General features: G+C 36.4%; 1 protein-coding gene across 7 annotated transcripts in view; it reads left to right on the plus strand.

Annotated features, from left to right (window-relative positions):
• USP34 (ubiquitin specific peptidase 34) overlaps positions 1-19,298 on the plus strand; it is a 283,157-nt gene that overhangs the window by 249,924 nt on the left and 13,935 nt on the right. For 4 of the 7 annotated variants that reach the window (XM_016948585.4, XM_016948586.4, XM_016948587.4 and 1 more), the window contains 9 exons: positions 360-507; positions 6,110-6,744; positions 8,869-9,026; positions 11,818-11,896; positions 13,902-14,028; positions 14,664-14,771; positions 16,186-16,290; positions 16,407-16,531; positions 17,523-17,646. In XM_016948585.4, the coding sequence (XP_016804074.1) occupies positions 360-507; positions 6,110-6,744; positions 8,869-9,026; positions 11,818-11,896; positions 13,902-14,028; positions 14,664-14,771; positions 16,186-16,290; positions 16,407-16,531; positions 17,523-17,646 (1,609 nt within the window). The remainder of the gene's footprint in view (positions 1-359; positions 508-6,109; positions 6,745-8,868; positions 9,027-11,817; positions 11,897-13,901; positions 14,029-14,663; positions 14,772-16,185; positions 16,291-16,406; positions 16,532-17,522; positions 17,647-19,298) is intronic. The other 3 variants (XR_010149508.1, XM_016948589.4, XR_010149509.1) reach the window with 3 other exon arrangements.

The raw sequence follows: 19,298 nt of genomic DNA on the forward strand, positions 1-19,298 counted from the left end.
CAGGTTGGGCATGTAATCAGAAAAGTAAAGATGAGAAACCTTAGAGAAATAAAAATACTTTTAAATAAATTTCCAAATTTAGCAAGACCTAGAAGTTATGGAGTTCTCGTATTTGTCTTATGGTACTTGGTTATTTTAAATTTATTTTGTAAACCAGTGACATATTTTTCTGAACACTTCCTGTTGATAAAAGTAAAAGTAGCTTTAAAAATGGGAAAAAAATAGGGTGAAACCTTTTTAATCTCTAATTGTCAAAAAAAGTACTTTAGCTTTGTGTCTAATAGCATATACAAAAAGTAAGTAAAAGTAATTGCTCATTCAGTTGGCCTTATATTCTGTTCTTGTCATGTTATTTGTAGGTGATTGAATACAATCCTTCTCAGTGTCTAGATTGGTTGGCAGTGCAGACACCCCGAAATAAACTGGCACACAGCTGGGTCTTACAGAATATGGAAAACTGGGTCGAGCGGTTTCTTTTGGCTCACAATTATCCTAGAGTGAGGACTTGTAAGTCAAATATTTAGAATTTCATAAACCATTTATTTATTGTTCAAAGTTATGTTTCATTTTGTTTTTAGGCAACTATGACATGCCCATTGTTGTATACTACGAAATTCTTGGAGATGTTATTTCCTTTTTTTTTTTTTTAGCATAGGAAACCATGTTATTTCTTGGGTAACATCATCACTACTATCATTTTTGTTTCCTTGCTTGATAAGAGTGATAAGGCATGATCAGCAGTAATGAAGGGAATAAAAAGGTTTGAAAATCCTGTCTTAAAAGTAACTTTTGAGAAGGTTAAGGATAAAATGGTAATAAAGACATAAGCTGAGAGAAAATATTGGCTGAAATTATGAGAGTTATATAAACACTTTAAGTTGTACACAAGCCAGTAAAAAAGATCTTAGACAGGTAGACACATATCAAAAATATTTCACAAAATAGAAAGTTGCTTGGAAATAAACATAGAAAATGTTATTTTGATAGTTCAAAAAAATGAAAATTTAATTTTTAAATTTCTTATTATAAACATTTTCTATCTATTTGCTGAGAAGGCCCTACAGTCATTGATACTTAAGTAGCAATAAACACATCTGGTATCCAGATGTTGAATTTTTTTTTTTAATTTTTTTTTTTTTTTTTTTTTTTTGAGACAGAGTCTTACTCTGTTGCTCAGGCTGGAGTGCAGTGGTGCAATCTGAGCACACTGCAACCTCTGCCTGTTGAATTCAACTGATTCTTTCACCTCAGCCTCCTGAGTAGCTCAGATAACAGGTACACGCCACCACACTCAGCTAATTTTTGTATTTTTAGTAGAGACAGGGTTTTACCATGTTGGCCAGGCTGGTCTTGATCTCCTGACCTCAAGTGATCCGCCCACCTCTGCCTCCCAAAGTGTTGGGATTACAGGTGTGAGCCACTGCACCTGGCCCAGATGTTGGATTCAGAACACCATTCTCCAGTAAAAGAATTCATGGCTCCTAGGAGAAATCACTGATTTTAGGGCTGGGGCAGGGAATATACAAGATGTGTGTGGAATATCCTATAGTCTCAAAAAGTGAAAGTACTCAAAAATCAAAATGGTGGGTGTATGTCAGAGAAACACAGAGCTAACCTGAAAGAACTCCCAATGGCCAAAGCCGGAACAGTTTGAGTAACAAAATAACATAGCACTGGATTATAACCCCAAGGATAAAATAAATATTCATGAGTCCATACTTAGTAGAAATAAATGATTGAATAAATAAATGGAGAGTAAACAAATCTCCCATACAAAAGAATTCCATATAATATATGTACACATCTCCCCAGGAGGTGGAGCTTAATTCCTCACTCATTGAGTATGAGCTTAGTGACTTTCTTCCAAGGAATGGGGTGTGGAGGAAGTAACTTTACAGTGAAGAAACTTTACAATACAACTCAGCCGGGTGATAAAGGTTAACATCATTGGTAATCAATGAGGTTGATAGTGTGTACCCTTGATATGGCGTGATGGCAAAGGGCACTTCATCTCTTGTGGTCTTCCTTCCAAAAACCTATAACCTGAATCTAACCATGACACACATCAGAGAAACTCAGATTGAGGGACATTCTGTGAAATACCCGACCAGTATTCCTTGAAACTGTAAAGGTCATTAGAAACAAGGAAAATCTAAGAAACTGTCACAGCCAAGAGGAAGTTAAGAAGACATAATGACTAGCTGTAATGTATACTAGATGGGATCCTGGAACAAAAAAAAGGACAATAGGGCAAAACAAGTGAAATCTAAAGTGGAGAGTTTGGTTAGTAGTAATGTACCTGTGTTGCTTCCTTAGTCACAACAAATGTACCATCATAATAGTGTTAACTGTGGGGGAAACTAGGTGAGGTGGGTGTATCGAAATTGTTCTGCTTATTCTAAAATAAAAGGTTTATTTGAGAGAAGCACCTTTCAGTGGTGTGAACACATGGATTGGCATGGGCACTCTGCTCATGGGCCTTTTTTTTTTTTTTTCCCCCTGGAAGTTTAGTTAACCCCACCATAATAGGATCTTTGTAAGAGCACACAGCCAAGAGCTATGTGAGAGCTGTGCACTCTTAACAAAGAGATGTGTGCCAGTTGGCATTCATGTCTTGACCCCTGACCATAAAACCAACAAAAAAAAACACTATGCTGAACCCCCAAAAAGGTTTTTCAGCCAGCTATTATGCCTAATACTGTTGACAGTGCTGAGGAAATGGCATTCTTGTACATTGCAGTGGCATTGTTTAATATTATTCTTATGAAAGGCAGTTTAACAGATCTTTACCAAGATTCTTAAAAATTATATATCCTTTTATTTATTTATTTTTATTTTCTTATTTATTTTCTTTCGAGATGGAGTCTTGCTCTGTGGCCCAGGCTGGAGTGTAGTGGCATGATCTCGGCTCACTGCAACCTCCGTCTCCCGGGTTCAAGCAGTTCTCCTGTCTCAGCCTCCTGAGTAGCTGGGATTACAGGCACCCACCACCATGCCTGGCTAATTTTTTTGTGTTTTTAGTACAGACGGGGTTTCACCGTATTGGTCAGGCCGGTCTCAAACTCCTGACCTTGTGATCCACCCACCTCGGCCTCCCAAAGTGCTGGATTATAGGCGTGAGCCACTGTGCCCGGCTGGTTTGCCCTTTTAATCTCAGTAATACTGTTTTAGGGATTCTAGTGTAAGTATGTGGATGCCCAACAGCATGATTTTTAGTAGTGAAAAATTTTAAACTCTTCAGTTGGGAAACATTGTTACAATGCATCATGTTAAAATTACAGTAGTGAAGACTATGTAGTAATATGAAAAAGTGCTTTTGCTGTAACTTGATAAGAGTCCAAATAGTTGAATAGAATTAGTATAACTTAGAATAAGAATTAAAATAACATGTATAAAAGAAAAGCTTCATAGAAATACTTCTAAATACAACAAAATAAATGAGAACTTTTAATATAGAGAAAAGAAAAATTGAGACATTAGTGTCTTAGAGTTGCCATATAGACATGGAAGTAGACTTAACGTTTTTTGTAGCATACAACTAGATCCAGGACTCTTAAGTTATAGGAAGGCAGTTAACCAAATGGCTAGATGGCCTGTTCTTCCAAATTAACCTTCCTGTCTGTTCTTAAAGAAAAACATAATTTAAAAGTCGTGTTTTTTTCTGAAGCAGAACTTCCTTTTTATTTAAAAGCAAGTAGCTTTTATAGGAAAAGAAGAGGTGGTTAGGTATGTGATAAAGCAAAGTGAAATGTTAATTGTAGAATCTCGGTGGTAGGTCTGTGGTCTTAGTAGAGCTTTTCCAACCTTATGTGTCCAAAAAAATAACTCAAAGAAATGTTGAGGTGAAAGTATATAACTCACACCAAATGACTTTTTTTTTTTTTTGAGACGGAGTCTTGCCCCATCGCCCAGGCTGGGATGTAGTGCTGCAATCTCAGCTCACTGCAGCCTCCACCTCCGGAGTTAAAGTGATTCTTGTGCCTCAGCCTCCTGAGTAGCTGGGATTACAGGCGCCCGCCACCACACCCAGCTAATTTTTGTATTCGTAGTAGAGATGGGTTTCACCATGTTGGCCAGGCTGGTCTTGAACTCCTGACCTCAGATGATCTGCCCGCCTTGGCCTCTGAAAGTGCTGGGATTACAGGGATGAGTCACCGTACCCAGCCAAATGGTTTTTTTTGTTTTTTGTTTTTTGTTGTTTTTTGAGATGGAGTCTCACTCAGTCACCCAGGCTGGAGTGCAGTGGTGCAATTTCGGCTTACTGCAAGCTCTGCCTCCCGGGTTCACACCATTCTCCTGCCTCAGCCTCCCGAGTAGCTGGGACTACAGGCGCTCACCACCACGCCTGGCTAATTTTTTGTATTTTTAGTAGAGATGGGGTTTCACCATATTAGCCAGGATGATCTCGAGCTCCTGACCTCGTGATCCGCCCGCCTCGGCCTCCCAAAATGCTGGGATTACAGGCATGAGCCACCGCACCCAGCCACCAAATGGCTTTTTTAAATCGTAAATTACTTTTCTTGATTGAAGTTTTATGCAAAAATTGATCAGGATGATACCTACATGCCAGGTTTTTATATTTGAAACACATAACAAACTGAGTCTTAAAAATTCTGACTAAGCAGACTAGTATATAGGTAAAGAAATACCTAGAAAATGGAGTATTGTGCACAAAGTTTAATTTGGAAATAAATTTGTAAAATAAACTAAAATTAATTTTAGAAACCCTAACTTTGTTTGCTTTGACAATACAATGGAAATTATCAATTTATAGTTAGAATAGGGGGAGACAAATAATGGTTGTCCTGAAAAGAACCCAAACTCAGACATTAGAGAGTCTTGAGGAGGTTCCATAGTGAATGTTAGGAGCATTATTAGCCTGTGAATCTGATTGGCTGGATTTGAATCCCAGCTCTGGCCACTAGCTGTGTAAGCTGAGATAGTCCCATTGTTGTAAGCCTGAGTGAAAGTGGGGATAATAAATGCAATGCCTGCCACATAAAGTTATGACGTCAAGTAGTATACATTCGGTAAAGGCTCACAATTCTTATTATAGTTATTACTGTTATTGTTTTACCATTATCATTATCATCATCATTGTTTCTCAAGGCAAAATCTAGCCTCCACCTCTTTATCTGTGTGACCTTGGTCTTTGCTTCTCCAAGATTCAGATTTTCCAGAGCACTGTTACCTCCATCCAGGGTCATTGTGAGGATTAAATGAGAAGTTTATACAGCACCTAGGTCAATGCTTTGTTGATAGTAACTGCTTTTATAGGTTAGCGCAACTAATAAGTCACTAACTCCTCAGCATTATAACATAGGCTTAATAAGTTTAACACCAAGTTCTTTCCTTGGGTGTAAGTTTAGCCTTAAAAGACTTTTAAAGATTTTCCAAAGTTAATGTTCTGTAATTAGCATATATGTAATCAAATAGGACTTTTATGTATATCTCATTCTTTCTTTATAACTTAAATATATATTATCTGGTTACAATTTAACACCCAGTTCTTTCCTTTGGTGTAAGGTTAGCCTTAGAAGACTTTTAAAGATTTTCCAAAGTTAATGTTCTATAATTAGCATATATGTAATCTTATATATTGAACTTTTATGTATATCTATTTCTTTCTTTATAACAAGTATATTTTACCATATCTGTATGTTATAACAAAGTAAATTATCATTATTTTTCAATTAAGAAGAAAACTAAGACTGTAGAACATTGAATGATTTGACCTCCTCAGGTACCTTTTGGTAGGTCTTCTGACTGCAAATGCTGGGTTCCCTTTGTTAAATCATACTACTTCCTGAGAAGAAATAAAAGATAAAGTGGGAAAATTCTGCATCTTAGGCAAGCTAAAGAAAAGTGGCTTAAAAATTATTGCCACTTCAAAAATAACAATGGCAGAATAGAAGGTATCTATTTTTATCACCTCTTGGGATCTTTTTGTGGGGCCAAGGGGAAAGCAGAAAGATACTAAAAGAGATGTTCATGTCCCTTTTTATTCATTTTAATTATTAAAGGGAACAGTGGCTTTGTGATTAATGACTGCTGTTCAGTCTATTTTATATCTTACAAGGATCTGACAGTTTTGTTTTACATTTTATAGCTGCAGCTTATCTTCTGGTGTCCCTTATACCAAGCAATTCATTCCGTCAGATGTTCCGGTCAACAAGGTCTTTGCACATCCCAACCCGTGACCTTCCACTCAGTCCAGACACAACAGTAGTCCTACATCAGGTCTACAACGTGCTCCTTGGTTTGCTCTCAAGAGCCAAACTTTATGTTGATGCTGCTGTTCATGGCACTACAAAGCTAGTGCCCTATTTTAGCTTTATGACTTACTGTTTAATTTCCAAAACTGAGAAGCTGATGTTTTCCACATATTTCATGGATTTGTGGAACCTTTTCCAGCCTAAACTTTCTGAGCCAGCAATAGCTACAAATCACAATAAACAGGCTTTGCTTTCATTTTGGTACAATGTCTGTGCTGACTGTCCAGAGAATATCCGCCTTATTGTTCAGAACCCAGTGGTAACCAAGAACATTGCCTTCAATTACATCCTTGCTGACCATGATGATCAGGATGTGGTGCTTTTTAACCGTGGGATGCTGCCAGCCTACTATGGCATTCTGAGGCTCTGCTGTGAGCAGTCTCCTGCATTCACACGACAACTGGCTTCTCACCAGAACATCCAGTGGGCCTTTAAGAATCTTACACCACATGCCAGCCAATACCCTGGAGTGAGTAAAATTGATACTCTTTTATCTGTATCCTCAAATAGATTGGAAATACCTGTTTTTCCCCTGGTGGGAAGTGGTGGCAGAATATAGAATAGTCTCACCATTCTTTCTTAAGAACTTAATGTGTATTTGTTTTCTTAAATACATATATAAAATGCTGTGTTGTTATAAAATTGATAACTGTGTAGATAACTTTTCTTAGGGTGAAGTTAGTTTCATACCCAGTAAAACTTACCTGTTTTTTAATTTGTGGTTTTGTAAATGTATTCTTCATGTGTGCCTAATGAAAAAAGCCAGCTTCATGGTACAGTTTTAAGGAATTGAGTACTTTGCTATTTAAAAATCAGATACTTAGCAAAATCTACATGCTGTGGTAAACTGTGAGCTAGACAATTTTATATCTAAAACTATTAGTATTCCCCAGTATTTTTTCTCAAGCTGCATCCAAACAAATGAAATGCTTAAGAGATCAATCAAGATACATATATATGCAGTCTAAATTGGGTCCCTTTTACTCTGCACACTTATTTGTAGGTTTTATATTAAGTTTCCTCCCCTCGATGTAAAGCTGTCAAACCTGGTTAATAACTTTTCACTGTTGCCTCTTATTCTCTGTTGTAAACTGTACTTTAAAGATAGACCGTCCTTTATAGACGGTCTTGTTTTTTCTAGATGGTGTAATGAGTTATATAGAATCTCACACCTGGGAAGAATAACCTAATTTCTAGTCAGAGAAAATTAGAATCCCAGGCCGGCATAGTGGCTCACACCTGTAATTTCAGCACTTTGGAGGCAGAGGCGGATCACTTGAGCCCAGCAGTTCAAGACCAGCCTGGGCAACATGGCAAAACTCCATCTCTACAAAAAATACAAAATTAGCTGGGAGTAGTGGTGTGCACCTATAGTCCCAGCTGCTTGGGAGGCTGAGGTGGGAGGATCGCTTGAGCCCAGGAGGTTGAGGCTGCACTGAGACATTGTACTGCACCCTGGGCAACAAAGCAAGACTCTGTCTCAAAAGAAAAAATCAGAATCCCTACAATGCAGGAAAGAAAGTGAGTGTACAAGTACCAAGAAATTGAAAACCAATGCCATAAGAATACAAAATATCAATCTTTCTGACTTCAAAGGGGTCGGGATAGGATTTATTAAGTTTCAGTAAATTTGTCTCTATCATATTCACATAAATAATATTTGATCTAGTTACTAGATGTGATGTCCAGAATTAAATATACTTTGACAAGTACTAGATGAGTTAGAATTTATCCCTCCATGTTATTTATTGCCCTTGACATCAGTGAAATGTAATGTCTTTTATTGTAGAATGTCCTTATCTATTAGAAATTTTCATGAAAATGGTACTTGAGTCAGTTTTTTGCTTTGAAAAATAAGAAGCTGGGGGTTTCAGTTCATTGACAAGTATGTGTTAGAAGAGCAGTCCTCTCCTGACATGTGCATATGAGTCTATAAAATCACAGCTAGTGATTTTACTAAAATATTTGTTTTTACCTTTTATTCATCAGGAAATTGAACTGAGCATCATTCTAGAAAAGCATTTTAAATGTTGGAACAAAGGTTTACCTCATATACACTATTAATTTAAGGGTTGTTTAGGCATTTAAAATCTTTGTGACAAAGTAATGATTTCTCATTAATTAAAAAGTGGATAGGAGATGGTGTGGCATGCCTCTGGGTTTACATTTGAAGTTACAAAAGTAGTGCTTTAAGCAGTAATAAGACTAAAAATGAATTGTATTCACTTACAGTTTTTACTCTTTCTAAACTTATATTTTAAGATTTGTTGAGTTCTTTTAGTGTTTATTATTATTGTTATTGTTTGTATTTTAGTAGAGACAGAGTTTCATCATGTTGCCCTGGCTGGTCTCGAACTCCTGAGTTCAGGCAATCTGCCCGCCTCTGCCTCCTAAAGTGCTAGGCATGAGCCACTGCACCCAGCCAAAATTTTTTAAATAGAATTTGTTACTAATTTTATAACTTTCTGAATGGAAGTATAATCTAGCTTATTTGTATAATTTTAAGAGTTGATTAATGAACGTAGAAATGAGAAACTGACCTTCTAAAATGCTATAGGGTTAAAAGATCATATGGCTTATTTGGCTTTTTTAGGCAGTAGAAGAACTGTTTAACCTGATGCAGCTGTTTATAGCTCAGAGGCCAGATATGAGAGAAGAAGAATTAGAAGATATTAAACAGTTCAAGAAAACAACCATAAGTTGTTACTTACGTTGCTTAGATGGCCGCTCCTGCTGGACAACTTTAATAAGGTAAAAAGATGTTTTTAGTTTTGTCTTGTTTATTTCAAGTGAGATGAGGACCATCCTTTTGATGTTTAAAGATAAATCATTTACATTGGGGAAGCATTTGTGCATGTAGCCACTTTGGAACATTTTGAAGGTTCATGAACTACTTTTAAACAGTTTTTGGTCTGGCTTTGGTTTGTATTTGTGTATGTTTTATCATTTTAGGGTTGAAAGGAACCTTTATGTATAGCCTTCTACCCAAAGCTTGAATTGTCTTGTTTATGGCAATTTATCCTAACTCAGGCTTGATAGTTCAGTTCTAGAGGCCTCCAGGAAGTTTTCTGCACCTTTGGATGAGTCTGTTAATATTTTGCATTCTGTTTAGCCCAAATATATCTATCTGGCTTTCTGATCTATATGACTTGGCCAAAATTATAAAACATAGTCTTTATAATTAATTTTCAGAGCTACAGAAGTTATTGAATGGTTACAGGAACTACTACAAATTACCCTTAATTCCCCTTAACCTAGAGAAATAAAGTTCAGGCTAATTTCTTAAATTCTTCTATGTATTACATCTAAGACTTGGAAGTGTTGTTTTTTATTAGGCACATTTTTTTTAATGGTACTTTACTGAAGACTTCACTGTAATATCTTAAGCTACTCAATCTAAGATGAGGTTATTTCAGATTGTCTTCTTTGGAAAGCTTTCAAATGTGAGTCTTCATTAGTAAACAGGGAAATTAACTACGCCTTTGCCGGATTTCTTAAAGGGATTGTTTTTAAATTTTGGATTAATTTTGAATACAATTGTTTTCCCAAAGTTTACTACTTAAAGCTTTATTTCAAAAAAGATTTAGAGCAGCCTGGGCAACATAGTAAAACCCCATCTCTATATAAATAAATAAATTAGCAAATAAATTAGGGTGTGACGGCATGCACCTGTAGTCCCAGCTCCTCGGGGGGCTGAGGTGGGAAGATCCTTGAGCCCAAAAGGTGGAAGCTGCAGTGAGCCATGATTGTGCCATTGTACTCCAGCCTGGGTGACAGAGCGAGTCTCAAAAAAAGAAAAAAAAGATTTGGAGCTTTCTTAACTCTTCTTGAAAAAGGAAAGGAATAAAGTAGAAGGATTTCCAGTTGTAGTCTATAACAACATTTTTCTGGTATCTAATGAAAGAAGACCTGTTAACAGTAATATAGCTGTGTGAGTAATTACAGTCATGTGTTGCATAACAACAGGGTTACATTCTGAGAAATAAATTTTTAGCCTATTTCATCATTGTGCAAACATCAGAGTGACTACTCACACACAACTAGATAGTAGCGCCTGCTACACCCCTAGGATATATGGTATAGCCAACTGTTCCTAGGCTCTAAATCTGTATAGCATGTTACTACACTGAATACTGTAGGCAATTATAACAGAAAGGTAAGTATTTGTGTATCTAAACGTATTTAAACATAGAAAAGGTACAGTAAAAATATGGAATAAAAGACAGAAAATGGTACACTTGTATAGGGCACTTACCATGAATGGTGCTTGCAAGACTGGAAATTGCCCTAGGTAAGCCAGTGGATGAGTGGTGAGGGAATGTGAAGGCCTGGGACATTATTGTACCCTACTATAGACTTTATAAACACTGTACACTTAAGCTACACTAAATTTATTTTAAAATATTTTTTCTTCATTATTAATGTACTGAACTTTTTTTACTTTATAAGTTTTTTTAACTTCTTGATTCTTCTATCGTAGCACTTAAAACACACTATCATAACACTTAAAACACACATTTTATAGCTGAACAAAAGTATATCTTTATAAGCTTTTCATATTTAAATTTTTTTTCTTTTTAAATGTTTTCGTTAAAAACTAAGACATAAACACACACAATTAGGCTAGGCCTAGCAGGGTTGGGATCATCAGTATCTCTGTCTCCCACCTCCACATCTTGTCCCACTTGGAAGGTCTTCAGAGGCAGTAACTAGCTTAGAGCTGTCATCTCCTCTGACAATGATGCCTTCTTCTGGAATCCCTCCTGTAGGGCCTGTCTAAGGCTGTTTTACATTTAACTTTTTTTGAAATAAGTAGTAAAATAATGATAATATAGTAAATACATAAACCAGTAACATAGTCATTTATTAACATTATCAAGTATTATATACTGTACGTAATTGTGGTATACTTACAAGACTGGCAGTACAACAGGTTTGTTTATACCAGCGTCATCAGAGACATGTGGGTAATGCATTGTGAATGTTACCATGGCTATGAAGTCACTAGGCTAATAGGAATTTATCAGCTCCATTATAATCTTATGGGACCACCATTGTGTTTGTGATCCATCATTTACCACAATTTCATTTTGTGGCACATGACTGTATTTTATAAACTATTTTCAAGGCTGACACATTTTTAGTATTTTTTTCCTTCATATTACTCTTTTTTAATTACCAGCTGATGAGTGTTTAGATAATATGGGTGAATTTTATGATTATCCAGAATTTAACAATCAGAAGATGAGCCTATTATAAAAATCAACATTGTTTATGTGGAAACTTTAAAAATATTCCCATATCTTCTGCCATTGTAGATAATTAGCAGTTGATTAGATATTAATAGACTTTTTTTTAGTTAGAGTTTATTTAATATTATTTCCTTATGCTGCATTTCCAGGAAACAGATGAAGCAGTCTCTTTTGTGTAGGTAGGAAAGCAGAGAGCTTAAATGACGATTTTATTTCTTTTTATTTTTTCATCACCTAAGTGTTGTGTTCTTATTCAGAGTTCTCAAACTGAACTTTATGTTTTCTTCTAGTGCCTTCAGAATACTATTAGAATCTGATGAAGACAGACTTCTTGTTGTATTTAATCGAGGGTTGATTCTAATGACAGAGGTAAATATTCTATTGCATTTTACTGTGGATATTATCTCATTTTAATGTTCTCACCAAGACTTATTTTATAGACATTTAGAGTTTATGGTAAACTGTTTTACAGGTGGCAAGGTTTTAATTATATAGATCAGTAAACCTGAATTTATATCCCAAGAATAATTAGGTCATAATTTTTAGGGTGCTGTTTCTTTTTCCATAGTAATTCCATACTTTTCCCATCATTTTGTATTTAGAACAGCCATTTGAAATAGACTGGTTTTATTCATTTGTAGGGACAAAAATGAAATACATGTGATTTCATTAAGGGCACACATAATTTCCCAAAAGCCTACTTATTTGACAGAGTATAGAAACTGAGGTTACCATTGTGAACCCGGAAAATCTGAGACAGGTCTCAGTTAATTTAGAAAGTTTATTTTGCCAAGGTTGAGGACGCGCCCGTGACACAGCCTCAGGAAGTCCTGATGACACGTGCCCAAGGTGGTCGGGACACAGCTTGATTTTATACATTTTAGGGAGACATGAGACATCAATCTGTATGTAGGAAGTACATTAGCTCTGTCCAGAAAGGCAGAGACAACCCAAAGCAAGGCCTCTCCTTCCTCTGGGGCCTTCCTGGTCACAGGTATGTGAGAGACAGATGGTTGCATTCTTTTGAGTTTCTGATAAGTCTTTCCAAAGGAGGCAATCAGAATATGCATCTATCTGGGTGAGCAGAGGGATGACTTTGAATAGTATGAGAGGCCGATTTGCCCTGAGCGGTTCCCAGCTTGAAGGGGCCCAAGATATTTTCCTTTCACACCATCCTCAGAGGAAACCAGAAGGACTATTACAGGGTTAAAATCAGCTGTTTATGCTTCCTATAATTCTTGAACATCCACAAGTATGAGATGGCTGCAGAGTCACCAGAGGTACGTGAGCCCTTTAGTCTGATAAACATGCCAAGAGTACCATAAGAATTCAAAGGTAGGATGTTTTTTCAGTTAATGATAATAAAAAATAAGAGCACAGGTTTGCACTTTGAAGAATGTGGATTTGCAAAGGTAAGGGGGAAAACATTTAGATAAATGACAATAAGCACTGAGGCAAAGAAATATTGGTTATGTTTGAGGAAGGCTAAGTATTAAAAAAAAGGTGAAGAGGAGTAGTAAGAATTTCATTCTTTAAAATGCAACAGATGTTTATGCTGCTTTGGTTGTGTTTTTAGAAAAAAAAAATTTTTTTTTATGCAACAGATGTTTAAATGTCTACCTCTGTGCCAAGCACTGTGGTAGGTACTAGGGACACAGCAGTGAACAAGACATACTGGTTTCTGTCCCCACAGCTTACAAGTTACATACTGTACAAGTACATTGTTCATATTAGGTACTGCTGCAGGTTCTGGGCTAAGAATTTTAACATTTGAACTGTGGGTATTACAGTGTGTAAGCTGTAGTGAACTGGTCGAAGAGGATTCAAAGAAGGGTGCTGTATAGTAAAATAGGAAAAAAACTAAGGGCTTAATTAAGCTAATACAGTTAAAGGAATTAAAAGATTTAACAAGCCAATATAAAGGAAATGAATTCCTACCTTTTGCAGCTCTTTTTACCTCTTTCAGGCCTACTCTTTTGAGTATGGCTGACAGTGACTTTACCATTGTCTTTGGACAGAGACCCTGGAAAGTTGGTTAAAGCAGTTGCCTATTCTCCCTAATCTTTTGTGACCTACTGCTTTGTAATTTTGAAGACTTATTAGAGCAAGTACTTTTTTAAAAAAATGTGATTAAACTATTTCTTCAGACTAGAATATACACACAAAATACCAGAGCTCTGAAGGTGAGGAATGTTTAAAAGAGCTTAATGAGAGAGTTTAACTTCAGGATAGAAAGCAAATACATTTGCTTTGCACACATGTGCACACACAGTCTGAGTCTGAAAACATCTATCGTAGAGGACGAGTACTACCATTTTGTGGCTCAGTAAGTAAAAATGAAATTAAGTTTTCAATTTTTTCAAATCATTTGTAGTCTTTCAACACTTTGCACATGATGTATCACGAAGCTACAGCTTGCCATGTGACTGGAGATTTAGTAGAACTTCTGTCAATATTTCTTTCGGTTTTGAAGTCTACACGCCCTTATCTTCAGAGAAAAGGTTTGCTCATTCCTACTTCTTATTTTTTGTTAGTGCTACTAGTAAAGAGAGAGAAGGTTTTAAAATCATGTGCCCCAGAGAAATTGTTTTTATCCTAGTTTATGCACAGAAGATGAGGCTGAAGCTAGCTAACCATCAGGAAATGTTTGTCATGAACTCCTGATGTAAAGCTGGAAGGCTCTTTTATGTTTTTGTACCTGCCTGAAAAATACGCAAGCAGGTATCAAGATTTCAGAGATTGGAAAACATTTCCAAACACAGTAACAAGCTGGGCACTTTGTAAAGATTCTCCAGCTGGAAACTTCTTTGGCTTAGATCAGATCATTTGCAGTTTCATGCGAGATTACTATAAAACCTACCTGTCTTATGTCCCTATAAGATACTGTGAACTCTGAACTTCTTCATATACATTCCTAGAAAGTGGGACATATTATCAATGAAATATGTTCTTTAAGAAATCTAGCAGGTTTAACATTAGTAGTAATCATCTCATGAAAATGACTTAGCTTTCACTGAAGATGTTTTTGTAATTAATCTGAATTTCTAGCATTAGCATTCTGTAGTTTACAGTAGAAAACATTTGTGAGGAAGTTTGATCTCAGATGGCATATTTATATGTGCTTTTATATTTGCAGATGTGAAACAAGCATTAATCCAGTGGCAGGAGCGAATTGAATTTGCCCATAAACTGTTAACTCTTCTTAATTCCTATAGTCCTCCAGAACTTAGAAATGCCTGTATAGGTAAGTTACTTGAAAAATTCACCCGTGTAATAACCTAGTGGAAGAACATTGTTGTGAGTTTTTCCATGATGTTAAGCCTGTAGTGTTTGAAAGATACTTGTGCTTTTTATGTGTAACTCACACTAGCTAGCAGGTCCTAAGAAAATAAAGAAAATTTCTTAACTGGCTCATAATTACATTACCCACATGATAATGGGCAGATTACTTAATGTATACAGTCTCCCCGACCTTAGTTCATCTCTAGCTTCCTCCAGCTCTAAAATCTTCTGATCCTATGTAAGCAAGGTTGAACCATATAAATGTTTACAAGGTAGAACTGACATTCTAAAGGATAAGAGTACTTATTTCACTGTGAGTTCTTTTGCCTAAAGATACTTCTCAGTAGCTGTCCTTAGGCTCTGAGTATTGCATCTTTTTACTGATTGCATATTTATAATAAAATGCTAATTTGTGGCTTTTAAAAGACACCCATTATAAATTTATAGTGATTTTTTTTTTCACTACATTAGAAACTTCTCGAGAGACCGTAACTATTTTACACTTTCTCAAAATAGCATGGATAACTAACTGGCTGTCATATATAAGCAGTCCGTCTTGACGTTCTGTGTAATTACTTCTCTAGCAAGAGGGGAAGGGCACACAAGCAGTAACCTATGATCACCAGAAACTGCCTATAGCCTGTCATTGTGAGATTTATTCCTTCCTGTGTGATTGGAGATTGAGAATCAGTCCAGCCAGCATCGTAAAACATTAAAAGTAGATTAAGGATTATCCCTCAAAGCAAAAGAACTTTGAACCTTAGTTTTCTTTCTAAGCTGTTTTGGTTGATTTTATGAGACACATAATCAACGTACATTAAATAATCTGGGCTGGCTCATGGCTGTAATCCATGCAATTCGGGAGGTCTAGGCAGGAGGGGATTGCTCGAGACCAGGAATTCAAAAGCAGTCTGGGCAACATAGCAAGACCTCATCTCTACAAAAACAAACAAACAAAATAGCTGGGTGTGGTGGTGCGTGCCTGTAGTTTCAGCTACTTGGGAGCCTGAGGCAGGAGGATCACTTGCACCCAGGAGCTCAAGGCTGTAGTGAGCTGATTGCACCACTGCACTCCAGCCTGGGAGACCAAAAAAAAATCCCTCACTGTATGTTGCCAGAAAATATCTCATACTTAAACAAAATACCAATAAATAGTGTTTTAATCTTTTGTTTCCAAATGATGCCCTATTGTCGTTAATAACTCTGTTGATCTAAACTTGATTGAGCATAAGACAGAATTTCTACTCGTGTCATGAGCTTAGTTTTAGACTCATTAAACTGGTTGTAGTGAGGCAATCATAGGATTTGTAAGATGGAAAGTAGCAGGCAGATATAACTCTAATTTTTTGCTACCCAAACTTTGTTTTTATTTTCAGATGTCCTCAAGGAACTTGTACTTTTGAGTCCCCATGATTTTCTTCATACTCTGGTTCCCTTTCTACAACACAACCATTGTACTTACCATCACAGTAATATACCAAGTACGTATTTATCTAGCACAGTACTTCAATATGGTTCGCATTTAATCGTTCTGCACACTGAAGCATGGAGATTTATTTTTTCCATTTATTCTTACTGTACACTTTTAATATCTTAGTGTCTCTTGGACCTTATTTCCCTTGTCGAGAAAATATCAAGCTAATAGGAGGGAAAAGCAATATTCGGCCTCCGCGCCCTGAACTCAATATGTGCCTCTTGCCCACAATGGTGGAAACCAGTAAGGTATGTTGGGATGCCAGGAAAATCCCTGTTGCTATAGTACAAAGTAATTTGAAATTTTTCCCCTGGCAGTTATGAATAGGTTAGACTTAAGTGACCAATTTTGTGGATCCTAAGAAGATTAGATTCATTTGGACTTTTTCCTTTTAGTGCTCTGAAATGTTGGTTGAACATTTGCAAAAATCAACAATAAGCACAAGTAGTAAGTTTTTTTTCCCCCTCAAAAATTACCTTAATAGTAAGTCTTAATATTTGTCACTAGGCTAAATTATAACTGGGTCATATATCTAAATTTGAAAAGTCATTAGGTACTGTTTTTTTTTTTTAATTTGGCCATATAATCAATGACGACTTCTACTTCCCTTAAATTATATTCCTTTGACCTAAGCATAATATTGATTGATAGATTTGTCATCATTTTTAGTCTGGTTCCTTTCTTCTAACTCATATTCTAAAACAATGCCAATTCTAAATTATAGAGACAAGGTACATTGATACAGGATAATTTATCTTAGTTTCAACTTTTTTAAAAACAATTTTTCCCTTTATCTTTCTTTACCCACACTTCATTCACACTCTGCCTTGCTTGCCATCTTCGGATTTTCAGTATACTTGAGAAGTTCTTATAAGATAAAATATTTAAAATAATTAACATTACAGGAATAACTTGGAATCTATTTCAAAAGTCAAACTTAATTCATTTTTCTTGATATGTCTGTAGAGCTAAAGTGTCACATTTTAAAATCCTACAGTAATTTTACTTTATTAAAGTATATAGAAATAATGGGTAATTTTAATTCATAGCATTTGCACACTGAAAATAAACTTACGACAATTAAGATCATAACATTACTAGAAATTTGGATTTTAAAACTAGGTTCTTATAGAATATAAATATTGAATCAGCTTTTTAGTTAAACTTATTACATTTGCACAAAATATGCTCTTTATTATACAATTTAAGTGCAACCATTTTATCATCTTTAACCTTCAGGGCAAAGATGACGTTTATGATCGTATGCTGCTAGACTACTTCTTTTCTTATCATCAGTTCATCCATCTATTATGCCGAGTTGCAATCAACTGTGAAAAATTTACTGAAACATTAGTTAAGCTGAGTAAGTATAAAAGATGAGCAGTAAATTCCACTGAATTATTTTAAGCCCCTAGTCATTCAGGAAGGGGAGAAAAATTATGAGACAATCCTTTTTTTCTTTTTTTAAAGTGAATGTTTAAAAATATTAATATTCTTGGGAACATTTTAATTTTCATTAAGAAAACACCAACTTACTGGTTTCCATTGAAAAGTTCTGCCCAGAGTTTCAGCTGGCCTATAAAGGAGTGTGGAGTAGGGCTGATCACTTCTGTACATAGAAGCCCACATCCTCCACCATCTGCCCAGCAAATTCTGAAAACAAAAAACAAAACTGCTCTGCTTAGGGAGGCAGGCGTAGAGGTGGACTCCCCAGCCCTGCTCTTGAGGGTGCGACGAGATCTATAGTGCCAGCTGTGCTTTGGAGCTGGCAATGGCAAGAGCAGTGGGCTTGCCAGTGTGAAGCAGAGGTGCATATATGAGTAATTAGGAGGTAAGTCTCATAAAATAGGTGAGTGAGAAGAAGAGAAACTTGAAAACGGAGATGATGAGAAATAGAAAACAAAACCATCAGTGAATTATGTGGCGGGGGGTCTCGAATATCTTTAGTAATATTGTCTCTGCAGTAATGTGCCTAAGAGCTGTTAGAGAACTGCTCCCTTTGGGTAACATTCCTATAGCTGATAAGTTTTTCGGAGACATGCAGCTCTCCTCCAGAGGTCCTCTATCTCAGGACTTCCAGAGTTCTAGGCGTCTGTGTCCTCCCTCTTGACTTCATTAGGGATGGGCCAGGATCCTCTCCAATGTTCTATAGTTTTCAGAGTGGGACGTGAAATACTTGCGGAACTACTACCCAGATCAAGAAATAAAATATTGCCATACCCTGCAAGTCCTTCTTTGTGCCCCTCATCAGTCGTAGCCCTCTCCTTCCTATGGAAAAGGTTTTGATACATTCCAGGTAGGGCAGAAGATGTGACCCTACCTTAGAATTCATTATCCAAGAAGAAGAAAGTGGTAACAGCTGTCAGGGATAATTCCACTTCAGCAAAACCAACTTATTGGCAAGTGATTAGAGCATTTTTAGATTTGAAAGCTGGTTCCTGGTAACCTGGTATTATTAGCTGGTTTTATATATGGATGGCTGGAATGCCAAGATGTAGGGGGATGAGAATATATTCAGATTGGCCGTTTCAGGATTATGCACCTGGGTCATGGTACTTGGTAAAAGGCCAAAACCCATCATTGGCAGTAATCAGGTGTAAGAAAATATCCAGGAGTTCTAGTAGTACAGCCTTGCTCCCATATAAAGAAGGGGAATTATAAAAACACTTTTTAAAAAATTTTTGGTAATTGTGTTCATATAATTTGTACTAAAAGTTACGTGAGGAACTATTCTAGCTACTCGGACAGCTTTAACCAAATATTGAATGTTCTACCCTGTTTTGGGTTGTCTTGTCAACCCAAGTGCACACTTTCAGGGGAATTAAACATGGTGGAGAAATGGAAGAAAGGAAAGAATACTTGCCGTCACATCAGCTGAATCAACTTTTGTGATGTTTATAGTCTTATCACTTTTATAACCATGAAGCACTATCAATGTTGCCTCATAGGGTTTAGTTCTCTATAAGCACTATTTTATAGAACTTTCTATAAGGGCCGGACGTGGTGGCTCACGCT

The sequence above is a fragment of the Pan troglodytes genome, chromosome 12, assembly GCF_028858775.2.
Source record: "Pan troglodytes isolate AG18354 chromosome 12, NHGRI_mPanTro3-v2.0_pri, whole genome shotgun sequence".
Lineage (NCBI taxonomy): Eukaryota > Metazoa > Chordata > Mammalia > Primates > Hominidae > Pan > Pan troglodytes.